At 41.0% G+C, this 12,007-nt stretch overlaps 2 protein-coding genes across 4 annotated transcripts; one reads left to right on the plus strand and one right to left on the minus strand.

The window, feature by feature from the left end:
• Positions 1–304: 304 nt before the first annotated feature.
• Positions 305–1,927, minus strand: LOC115620960 (serine protease HTRA2, mitochondrial). Its single transcript, XM_030514481.1, has 2 exons — positions 724–1,927; positions 305–662 (listed from the first exon to the last, which is right to left on the minus strand). The coding sequence occupies exons 1-2, from the start codon at positions 1,860–1,862 to the stop codon at positions 497–499; spliced, it is 1,305 nt and encodes a 434-aa protein (XP_030370341.1). The 5' UTR covers positions 1,863–1,927; the 3' UTR covers positions 305–496.
• Positions 1,928–2,563: 636 nt separating this feature from the next.
• Positions 2,564–11,377, plus strand: LOC115621112 (phosphatidylinositide phosphatase SAC2). 3 transcript variants are annotated; one of them, XM_030514655.1, is made up of 12 exons: positions 2,569–2,762; positions 5,110–5,338; positions 5,403–5,811; positions 5,883–6,004; positions 6,065–6,430; positions 6,488–6,815; positions 6,877–6,947; positions 8,076–8,291; positions 8,557–8,793; positions 8,932–10,038; positions 10,481–10,628; positions 10,801–11,377. In XM_030514655.1, the coding sequence occupies exons 1-12, from the start codon at positions 2,666–2,668 to the stop codon at positions 10,933–10,935; spliced, it is 3,465 nt and encodes a 1,154-aa protein (XP_030370515.1). In that variant the 5' UTR covers positions 2,569–2,665; the 3' UTR covers positions 10,936–11,377. The 3 variants fall into 3 exon arrangements, with proteins under 3 accessions (XP_030370514.1, XP_030370515.1, XP_030370513.1); XM_030514653.1 differs by lacking the exon at positions 8,076–8,291 and having other exon boundaries at positions 2,570–2,762; XM_030514654.1 differs by lacking the exons at positions 8,932–10,038; positions 10,481–10,628; positions 10,801–11,377 and having other exon boundaries at positions 2,564–2,762; positions 8,076–8,439; positions 8,557–8,708.
• Positions 11,378–12,007: the final 630 nt, after the last annotated feature.

Raw genomic sequence — 12,007 nt, forward strand, 5'->3', positions numbered from 1 at the left:
CTTCTTATCCAAATAGGACGGATTTTTTTCCCCACATTTTGAACTATATTCAAAAATATTGGTTTGTAAAAACTAGTGTTAATACAATTTTACGTACAGAAACATATATTTTTCTTTAAATTTGAATAGGTTGCAGGCTGCTTGTTTGGTAACTACCACAAGAATAGTAGTTCATTCCCAAAAAATCAACATATTTCAAGTCAAACTGAAAAAAGAGATTTTCAAAAGCATCTTGGCGTAAGCCTTTTATATTCTACTAAGGTAAAACAATGGCTAGAAACGAATTTTTTAAGATGCTCAAATGTTACAGACTAGATATTTAGTACTATTTAATTACTTATGCCTATAATACAAATACATATGGTTTAGGTTACCTATTATGGTAAATGAATTAAAAACATTTGCTTTTGGTTTTATTGCAAATCACAAAGCATAGCAAAGTCCAGTTATTTTAGTACTTGAACCAAATTAGTAAGGCATTGATAAATTGGCGTGTTCAAGGGTCCTCTGGCGTGATCGTCACGCGCATCTGCTTCACGCCGCGGAAGATAACTATTTCCAGATCCTTGGTGCTGTCGGCAAGTGCATCGTACACATCGGAGGAGTTCTTTATTTCCTTCTTGTTGATATGCGTTACAATGTCCCCGGGCTGCAGGCCACCACTGTGGAAGAAAAAAGAGTATTTAGCGATTGGAGCTGGAGATGCTGCAGCTGAGATCTTACCTGTGCGCCGGTGAGCCCACTATAACCTTCCAGACAAGCACGCCGTGAACCAGATTGGCAGGCATATTTTGACTACGCGACTTCAGCTCGAAGAGTATATCGGGAGTCAGTGTTAGCATGGTAATGCCCATATAGCGCTTAACAGGATAACCCGTCTTGTAGGTGGAGCCTTTTTTACGGCGCTCTGCCGCGCGTTCGAGGAATACTTTAACATAGTCGATGGGAATAGCAAAACTAATACCCGCCGTCACTTTCATTGAGTTAACGCCGATGGCCTCGCCGTCTAAGTTAACCAACGGCCCGCCAGAGTTTCCGAAGGTGATGGCCGCATCAGTTTGTAAATAGTTTATGTCGCGATTGCGCAGCCCAAGCTCCTGTGAAGCACGCTGCGTCGAGCTGATGACTCCCGCTGTCACTGTATTGCTCAAGGCAAGTGGGCTACCCAGTGCAACGACCCATTCGCCAGACCGCAAAGTGCTGCTCTTCCCCAGCTTCATCACAGACAGATTGCTCACTTGAATGCGCAGCGTAGCCAAGTCGGAGGTTTGATCTACGTCCTCAATGGTAGCGGGAAACGTCCGACCATCGGACAAGCGCACTTGCACCATGGTGTGCGGCTTATTTATCACTACATGCGCATTGGTCAGGATCAGGCCGTTCTGTTCGATTATGAATCCAGACCCATTAGACGCTGTTATGGGCTGCCCACTGAAATAATCGAAGTGACGTGTATCCTTGATCTCTATGTAGACAACGGAATCGGCGCATCCGGCTACCACGTCTGCTATGAAGTTGTAGTCACGTCTCCGAGCTGTCAGCGCCCGTGCCGCTTGAATGGAAGGAGTCACCTGCTCCTTTTGCGATACGAGCGTGGCGCCCAGTGCACCCAAAGAGAAAGGCACGAAGAACCGGACAATGCCTTGCCAGCTGAATTTATGGCCTTCGTCATTCCTGTCATTACTCCTGCCGCTATTGCTATTGTTATTTTTACCGCTGCTTCTTTCTGTGGATGCCTGAGCCGCGCTGTGGCTGCTTCTACTGTTCGCCCCTGTAGTCACACTAACGCTGCAGTGATATAACGTGGGGGCGCTGCATCGTTTTATAAATAAGTCCAATTTGTTAATACTACGCAGCACCATCGAAATACGTTAAACTTCCCTTATTTGTTATTGTTATTCAATTTGTTCTGATTTATTTTGTCATCTTGACATTTGTTGAGACATATACACACACATGCATACAAGCGGAGATGAGCAATTTTATTCATAGTACCCGTTACTTTAACGTCACGAGTTTTACGCAGCTGTGACTCATGAAGCTGTGACAAAGTATTAAGTGGTGTCGGCCGCTTTAACAAAACTAAAAGTAGTGGATTAACAATAGTACGCTAGAATGTTGATTTTATGTTATTAATTATATTGTATACAAATTGTTACCGGAGTGTCTGATGTCCTTGAATTTAAAATACATATGTTTGCGTAACAATTGTTGCTTCATCAGATGAATAGCCTTTACAAATATTTAAAACTATCAGAAACAATTTCGGGCAGAATAAATTAATAAAAGCAAATAAGCCCACTCAGAAGGAAAGTTATTACTTGTGTGCATTATTTTGTTCTGTTTTTATATATAACTTTGATTATTCCGAATTTGCTTGTTTTGTTTTCCCATAAACTGAAGATGGCGCGTATCTTAATGTTCATAACTCATCCGTTTAAATACTCATAGTGCAAAGCTACTTGCTATGCAACGCATGTGGCTATCGATGCCAGTTGAAACACTAAGCCAGTATCGCCAGCTAAAAGTAATCAGCAATGGTACGTAGTGCTGAACGGTCGTTGTTACGCGAAGATGCAGTAGATGATTAAAGTTACCAAATTTAGTTTTACAATGTCACAAATAAAATAGTAAATTAATCGACGCGCTAGCAATCTCGCCCACTATGGAGGTGTTTCAAACGGACAACCATTACATTTTCGTTAAGCGCGATAAAAGTTTGTGGTGGAATCGTACAACGTCGGAGTTTACAATAAAAGCAGGTAATTTAACTGAAACTGGGTGTTCTTTTGCTGAGAAATGTAAAAACTGATGAGTAATATATGTGCGTGATGTGAAAAATATGGGGAGCAGCTCCCTTTTTGCTCATTAACCAAATTGCGCGAATTTAAAGGCGGACAAGCTGGCTTGTTGTTGCTGTTCAATGCAATCAGTTTTATCAACAACAACACTCGCATACGGCCGCCTTGCAGTCTGACTAGTATAGGTGTTGTGTTTATGAATGCGTGCGTGTGTGTGTGTGTGTGTGAGTTTACTCTGCTTTTGGCCCAATGTCAAGGCTTGTGGCATGGGTTCGATCGCAGCCTCAGCCTCTGCCACCACCACCAACTTGCCGCTATTTCGCAACATGGTCCCATTGTTTCTGTCCCTTTGTTATTGATGTTTGGTCATGTGCTGACGCATGTGCTGCAATTTCTTTGGCTCGCCTTTGTTTCTCGTACCTAATTATGTATGAATTCACCAGTAATTTAATGCACTTCGACCATACTCTGAATATACATACATACATAGATTTTAAAATTACGATTTCCGTACTTGACACATGATAACATTTATATCTAAGACGCATTTATATTTATGGACCCGAATTCCATTGCGCACTTACTGCTTTGCATAGTTTCTAAAGCTTGTGTCCTTATCAATTCATTAAGCTTGCTTTGCTTGTCACTCATGCAGCCAGCCACGAGTAGGATGTTCCGCGCGACATTTCAAGGTTCTCGATTCCCAAAGGGTAAGACACTTAGTTGACATACTCGCTGTTTTATTTATAGTTCAGGTAAATATAGCGCAACAATCAATTTAAAGCCTGGCCATCAATTCCTCCCCACAATTACTTGTTTATTGCGCAGAGCTCTTGCTGGTGCTCTATTTGGCAGGCACGCCACTCTTTGCGTGTTAAATTTAATTGAAGGGGCTTCAGTGACCTCCTACCCGGTGGTCCTTTACACGTGTTGCATATCGTTTTAGTTTGGATTGGATTGCTGTGTTTTGCGTTGGCGTTGGCAATCAAAAACATTCTCCATTAGTATAATCTAACACAAAAGGCTGTTGGCATGACTCATTCGACCCTGACTTTTGACTTTGTCCGACTGACTACCGGCCACTGTTGTCCTGTGAAAATAAATAAATCTCTTTCGAGGTCACTGCGACAAGTTTACGAACACGCAGTTCCTTTTGGCCACAATCTGTTGCCACTTTGCAAGTTTTCGTTTTGCGGACAATAGGGGGTCCGCTGTTGTCTTTCTCATTTGGAGGGCTCTGGGAAATGGGGTGGGACAGCCCCAGAAACCTCATAATTTATTGCTTTCAGAATTTGGCTATCGATTGCGCTAATACTTGGAAGTTCTATGAATTTTAAGGGTTACGCACTGCCCATTATTGTTTGTGCTGCCGTGCTTTAAAATTAGATAAGATTAAAAAGCATTCTTTCTGTACGTGCATGAGTTTACTTGTTCATTTTGTATCTATTTTTTCTACGGAGGCTGATGAAATTCTGCTGACGCTACTGTTCTGTCTAAAAGCATGGCATCATTTCAAAGCCATGTCCCCGCCGAGTGGCACTTACGCATGTCCTAAGCTTCCGTGCAAGGATGTGGAATGATGACTTGCCACGTAAAGTGGAATTTTTTACACTTGTTCTCTCTCAGAGTAAAAAGTGCAGTGGTTGCATTTAGTTCACGAGCTAGTGTGTTGAATGTCTATTTCGTTGTTGGCCTAGTTATAGTTATAAAGATGCTGTACTATGCCGTGAGTGCGGAAGGTCGCAGGATACAACCAATGCCCTATTATAACGTATAGTATGTTGTCATTTTTATCAAAGTTAGATCTAAAAGTAGAACGAAGGCTGAAATCAAAGGGGCGTAGGCCATGAAAAAACATACTCGGCGACTTATATTAAGTTTTTAAAGATATTTTCTGACTGCTATGCAATAATTCACCCTTTTTATTGGGGCCCGGAATACTACGTTCATAGTATTGAGTACAAAAGTATTTGGTATGTGCGTGGCCTGTTTTATGCACTGTACTTACATACATATGTATGTATGTACATAAGCCGTGTCAGATTTCCCCACTATTTTGGAAGTATTTATATGTTTAATGGGCTCCGAACGCCTAAATAACTGAAATATCAATCATATGACATTCATTAGGCGACCATAAAGCAAACAATATAAATTAATGTTTGTTAAATATACAAATGGATGTCCTGTTTCGTCCGAGGAGCCAATTAGTCCGGCTTAATTAGAGCACAGGAGCATTCCAAATAAATACATACATGTATAGTATGTACGAGTAGTATAATTAATGTATTTAATTCTATATACGTAGGCTGGGACTTGAGCTCTGTGGATGATATTGAGTGCATTGGCGTGACGCACGGCATTGTGGGCGTAATTTCTCTACCCAATGTTTATGAACCTCATCTGGTCGTTGTAAAGGAGGCCACTCCCGTAGGCGTACTTTATCCCCCGCACTTGGTGTATAAAATCAAATCGATAGCCATATTGAGTGCCGAAGAACCAGATGCTCTGCTGTCCAACTGCACAAAACATAGCAAGTGAGTCAAAATGTGTGCTAAATAATGTCATTAATCATATTAAAAGCTCCATTACCTCCGCTAGAAGCAACAATTCCACGCCCACACACAAAGCCTCACATAGCAACAACAATGCGAGCTCTCTTAACGGACCGGCAGGCGCTAAAACCAAGCTGTTTGAGGGCACACAGCTAATGAATAAGACGTGGGGTGCGGTGAAGATCGCTGGAAATACTATTAAGAACACCACTCAGCAGGGGGCGGCAATTGTCTCCAACCAGGTCAAGTCTTCGGTGGGCATCCGTGAACCCAAGCGCATCGAAAAACGCATAACGGAGGAGCTGCACAAAATCTTTGACGATACGGATAGTTTCTACTTCAGTTTTGACTGCGATATAACAAACAATTTGCAGCGTCAGGATGCAGCATCGCAGAAGCCCGACGAACGTTTCTTTTGGAACATGCACATGATCAAGGACATCGTTCAATTAAATGTAATTAAACAGTATAACATCTTATATATCTCTTAATTAAGTTTTCTTTTAATATTTTGTAATGCTTTCAGGATAAAACCTGGATACTACCTATTATACAAGGCTTTGTGCAAGTGGAGCCCTGCGTCGTAGGAAATGAATGCTTTACTTTAGCCTTAGTGTCGCGACGTTCGCGTCATCGTGCGGGCACGCGGTGAGATCTTAAGCAATTGAAGGCATTTAAGCAGCCCACTCACCTCTGTTGTTTTCACAGCTATAAGCGGCGTGGAGTCGATGAAAAAGGGCACTGTGCCAACTACGTGGAAACAGAACAAATACTCACCTTTCGCCACCATCAGTTGTCCTTTACGCAGGTACGAGGATCGGTGCCAATTTATTGGAGCCAACCAGGTTACAAATATCGACCTCCTCCACGCCTCGATCGAGGCGCAGCTGAAACGCAGGAGGCTTTCGAGCTACACTTTTCTAAAGAGCTGGCCATCTATGAGCGCGTTTGCATTGTCAATTTGGTGGAGCAGAGCGGCAAAGAGAAGCTCATTGGGGACGCCTATGCTGACCATGTGATAAAATACAACAACGAAAATATGATTTATGTAACCTTCGATTTCCACGACTATTGGTGAGTTGGCCGACAATCAATGGTCAGAAATATCTCTAAAATAATATATCTTGTTAGTCGCGGTATGCGCTTCGAAAATGTCTCGGCTTTAACCGATGCTTTGGGCCCAGAAGCTGGTTCTATGGGATTCCATTGGCGCGATCAGCGCGGAATGATCTGCAATCAAAAATCAGTATTCCGGGTTAACTGCATGGACTGTCTGGATCGCACCAATGTGGTGCAAACAGCCATTGGCAAGGCAGTGCTCGAGTCGCAGCTCGTAAAATTGGGACTATCGCCACCGTACACTCCCATACCAGACAGATTAAAGTCTCCGTTTATGGTGTTGTGGGCAAACAATGGTGATATTATTAGTCGGCAATATGCAGGAACTAATGCACTAAAGGTGAGTAGCACTTCTTTTAGAAACAGAATAAGCGTACTTACTTTTTTTATTGCTCCCACAGGGTGATTATACACGCACAGGCGAGCGGAAGATTAGTGGTATGATGAAGGATGGAATGAATTCTGCTAATCGGTTGGTAGTTTTTAAAATTTTCAGTACAGTATTACGATATTATAATTCTTTGCTGCTTACATCTCACAATTTTGTTTTGCTAACTGCCCATTTGTAAATACCAATATCTACGGAATGTAATTAGCTTGGGTTTAACGATTTCAAATGCTTCTGATTGTTGATATTTTAGTTCGTTAACTGTGAATCACGGGAAAGATTGACAATCAATCAGGCTTAAATTGTATTTGAATATAATCCTTTACCTCAACAGGGCAATAGGCCTCTTTAATATAACCTTCGCTGAAAAATGTAAGATTCCCAGGAACTGCAAATAAGATCAGCATGACGCCACAAATCCAATCTGTTACAATCACTTTTAGGGCTATTGCGCTGAAACTTGATATTGACAGACAAAGGATCGATGTAATTTAAAGCCGAGTCTACGTATGAAAAATTTGTTTAAGTATCGGAATCAAATTAATTATTGATGCTGTTGTTGCCATAACTGGACGCCCCGTAGGTCTTGATAAAATGTAAAAATAGGCATACATTTATAGCGAATAATTTACAATGCCCAATGATAATAGACTATATTGTACGGACACAAAGCTTATAGTTCACAAATCTTGATCACGGGGACTACACAATTTTTTACAGCACTCGTCACTAATGCTGCATGCTTCATTTCTTTCGATCTCCTTATTATTGTTTATGCTTGACACTATCGGACAACAAAAGTCAAAATATTTTCAAGTTTAAGAAACTTGCACCGAACTGTACATATATATTCCACTTACGTTAACGTTCAGATAATCTTAAATTTAATCTTTACATTTTTTCTTTGCGGAATGGTTTGAATCGTTCTCCTATGTTTCTACATTTATTATTCCGGTCTGCACTCTTTATTGACCGATAGTGCTTCTTATGGGACATTTGTTCGTTTTTATGAAACTCAATTGCTATACGCTTCACCCAAAAATAGGAACCAAAACTGTATATGGTAGTTTAAATATGCCAGCTTCTTACCTAATCAGATCCGCTAAGCTATCACTAACAACTTGGGTGAAGTTTATGCTCTAATTCATACCCACTTCATTATTATACAAATCAATTGAATAGCTACCTAATTACATGCCCACTTCTTCGTAGTTTCCTCATACAAAACTTTGCCGATTCGTTTCGCCAGTGCATTATCGATCTAATGCAGGGCAAGCTGCTACAGGCCGATCAGTTGCATGAGGACGAGGTGATGTCGACCATTATGCAAATACTTACGCCCGAGACGCGCGCCCCCTTACATGGTTATTACCATGCGGGCGTCCTAGGACCCGAACTGCAGCTGATCGAAACTATCGTCTATACAAGGTGGGCAGGCTTTAAGCAGCAAAAGCGACAGCAAAGATTTCCAGATGAACTGCCCGATGCTGTTACGGAAGAATCCAATGAACCCAAGCAGTTACACATTTTTGTTGCTACACTTGTTGCAATTTCTTTATTTTGTACTTTACAAAAGGTATTGCATATTGCTTTATTTTTTCTTATAATTTCTCCTCATCTTCCTTGCACACACATTTTCTGCTCTATCTATTCATCCAATATTAGGATACTAATATTTGTCTCTGATTTATAGCTACTATCTGGCACGCTTTAAGGACTCGTATCGCCAAGCCACCATCGATCTCATGCTCGGCAATCAGGTTTCTTCAGAGTCGTTGAGCGCGTTGGGAGGCCAAGCTGCTCCTGATGATACAGATGCCGCCGAGGGTGCTGAACATGCCAAAATGCTTGTAGAGGATTGTCGACGTCTGCTGCTGGGCTCGGAGCAGTATCCAGTGGGTGCTTGGGGACTTATTGATGCGCATCCCAGGTAAATCAGTATTTCATCTTCCCCTTGGATTAAATTGTTATACTAGCTTCCGAGAGTTCAAATCACATCAAACGGATAGTTATTTTGGATTGAGATTTGAGCTAATGTCTAAATGCTTTTAACATTATTTATGCTCAGATCTGGTGATATCAATGAAACGGAAGTGGATAGCGTGTTGCTGCTTACGGACGACTGTTACATTGTGGCCGAGTACGACTCGCACTTGGATAAAATTGTGCGATTCGAGAAGGTGCAGTTGCAGCACGTGACACTCGTAGAGTTGGGCATGTATCAGCAGACAAAGATCTTTCAAGGATCGGCACCTGCATTGCTCTGCGTACGCTTAAGCTATATGTTAGACGGACAGGATGGATACTATCACATGTTTCGGTCGGCCAATCTACGGTTCTTTAACAACACGGCATATGTGATCAAAACGCAGGAAGAGCTCACCGAATCGATGACCTCGATTGTGGAAATGTTCCGCATAGCTCTGGAAAATGTGGACAACACAACAGTGCGATTCATAACAGACGGAGTGCTGCAGCGCCGCAAAAGCAAGATGCCGCTTTTAGATGTACCCAAAGGCATGCCACGGAATCTTTCGGAATCTCAGTTGGTGCAATTCAGCTCTAAGGCGCTATCCAATGTCGCCGGTCAATTCTCGAAACTGGGTCAGACCTTCAAGAAACCCAACGCAACGTCACAACAGTCGCAGGCAAACAACCTGACCGCCACAATTAATCCGCAAGTAATGCGACAGTCCGACGGCAATGACGTGGACTCTTGCGTCGAGGCGGATCAGGCTGTTTTCACACTGGGCGGGAAAAAACTCAATTCGAATAGCAATAGCAGCAGCGACATAGAAGAGCATGACAATAGTCTCTATGAACCGGATCCGGATTCAGATGTGGATCTGGCGTTATCGGCTTCGGCGCTCAATAAGTCGAATTACAAGGAGAATTCTTTTATGCCCTCCGTGGGCATTGTTATGGCCAACCAGAAGGATAGTTCGCCCACCTCATCCGAAGATATGCAACAGCTGGGGCAAAAGGACAGCATGCGCAAAACAGCCGAAGACGTGCTTACCATTTCCATTACGTCGGTGACGGATCATGTTGGTCTACCTACGGGCCTGCTGGAAAATGCACCGCTTGTACGGCCTATCACACCAAATCCACAAATTTGCGTGCAGGCACAGGAAGCTCAGGAGCAGGAGCAAGAGCAGGTGATGCCGCACTCAAGGTCGGTATTCTACACCTGATTGTCGTTTTGTAGTTGGGCCAATGAGTTGTTTGGTGGCTTGGTTTATGTTTTAATTGTTAATTAGCCAATGTATCATACTTGTGTTTTGTAATCAACTTTTTGTGTGTCTCATTTACTACAGTACATAAGTTCTATATACATTTGTATGTCTATTATATACATATATATATTTTAAACTGTTTTATATACCCACTTCTTGTATAACCAATTAGAGTTAGCATGTTGTTTAGTCGTACAAATTCAGTATATGTGCCTGCTCCACACATACACTTAAAATTACTTACCAACGAGTATATAGCTCAACGTGCTTTCATAACTACACATACATATGCTCAAATAAATAGTCAATTAATTCCAATAGCGCGTTATTCTTCTTCGATAAACAAATGTACAATATTTACTTTGAATGGCGCGTTTTTAGTGTCGCAGTAAGAGATCTCAATCTATCATTGGCTTCGAATACTTCCGAGGCCAACAAGCTCAAACAGATCGCCAGTCCACTCTCAAAATTGGCCAAGGGCATGCAGAATATTGGTTTCAACTTGGATCCACGCAAGATAGCCACCAAGGTAACGAGGATATTAGGATAAACAATGATCATCCAGTCCTTTCCAGTTTCCGCAAATTTTAAAACGACTGCAAGCATAAATTTGTGCAAACTGGAACAGGTCCACAACATATTTAGAATACAATTCTGTGTCACAAATGGATATATTTTATTTATATTTATTTATTTCTCAGACCGGCGTTCTGTCCCCGACCACCGTCTCAGCCGACAATTTACCAACCGAGCGTGTCGTGAATGCAGATGCACAGGATCACTTGCAGGAGATGTGGACATCAGCTCAGTGCAAAACTAAATTGATTGCTTTATAAATAAGCTATATGCATATATATCTATAGTTGTAATATTTCAAAATTAGGAGTGACAACTCGTATGTGTGAATTATAAAAGCTTAGGCGTAGAATGCTCGTTACACACGTAGTTGTTTCTTATAACACTCTTTTTGTCATAGCAATTGATCAATTTAGTAAATGTATAAAGGGAACACAGCAACACCATATATTTAGCATATTTTATTTTAAACAAAACATTGCACAAAAATTATAACAATTAAATATTTGCAACGGTTCTCTTCACTCGAAATGTTGCCCCACGGCGGTCAATTTGACAGTTCGGCGATTTCATTCTTAAATATTTTACGAACAATGTTTTTGGTTCTTTTCATATTTTATGATTAGGAAAATTAGGAAAAAATTTGATAATGTTATCCTAAATCTATATAAAAGACTAATAAATTATGTGTAGTAAATGAGATTCCATTTCAAATTCCTACTAAGGCCACATACCGTCAAATTGGCCACATATGAAGGCAGTAATAAGTACTAAACAAAGTTGTGTACAAACTAATGCGGGGGCTCCTGTTTTTATTTATTTAGAGTTCTAAGTAAGGTGTTCTTGTGAATTGCTATAAAAATGCCGTCTCAATACTTCTGAATAGAACAATGAAATAGACTAATGATCTAAAAGACGAGTATTGTTGGAAAAATGCGGCGCGCAAGACGAGAGGTATCGTCGATTTGTATATACATTCGTTCTACTGGATATGAAACGTTTATAATGAAAACAGAGATCGACACAAACCTTAATGTTTATCCATTAAAATCAGGAAAAATGTTATTATTTTGAGTACTCTGCACTCCAACGTGAGCATAGGTAATGAAAAAAGAGCTGGAACTCGAAGATGGCCCATTCGGGTTTTTACAATATACTTGATTTTGTCGATTCCGTTCCGGAAGGTACGTGTATGTGTAGAGTAAGTGAAAAAAATCGAAGCATTAAAATAGTTCTGAAATAAGTGAACAAAGTACTAACAAACAATGAAAGACGGCAATGTCAAATAAATAATAACTAATAAAGTTGTTTATTTTAAATAAAAAATAAATT

Source organism: Scaptodrosophila lebanonensis, unplaced genomic scaffold (assembly GCF_003285725.1).
Source record: "Scaptodrosophila lebanonensis strain 11010-0011.00,11010-0021.00 unplaced genomic scaffold, SlebRS2 tig00000024-arrow-pilon, whole genome shotgun sequence".
In the NCBI taxonomy this organism is placed as follows: Eukaryota; Metazoa; Arthropoda; class Insecta; order Diptera; family Drosophilidae; genus Scaptodrosophila; species Scaptodrosophila lebanonensis.

What these genes read in the sequence shown, in the direction of transcription:
- LOC115620960 (XM_030514481.1), bottom strand. Translation starts at nt 1,862, where the DNA reads ATGGTGCTGCGTAGTATTAACAAATTGGACTTATTTATAAAACGATGC. An exon ending in GTGGGCTCACCGGCGCACAG is followed by an intron (nt 663 to 723) that starts GTAAGATCTCAG and finishes TTTCTTCCACAG; the next exon opens with TGGTGGCCTGCAGCCCGGGG.
- LOC115621112 (XM_030514655.1), top strand. Translation starts at nt 2,666, where the DNA reads ATGGAGGTGTTTCAAACGGACAACCATTACATTTTCGTTAAGCGCGAT. An exon ending in CAGGAACTAATGCACTAAAG is followed by an intron (nt 6,816 to 6,876) that starts GTGAGTAGCACT and finishes TTGCTCCCACAG; the next exon opens with GGTGATTATACACGCACAGG. An exon ending in CTTATTGATGCGCATCCCAG is followed by an intron (nt 8,794 to 8,931) that starts GTAAATCAGTAT and finishes ATTTATGCTCAG; the next exon opens with ATCTGGTGATATCAATGAAA.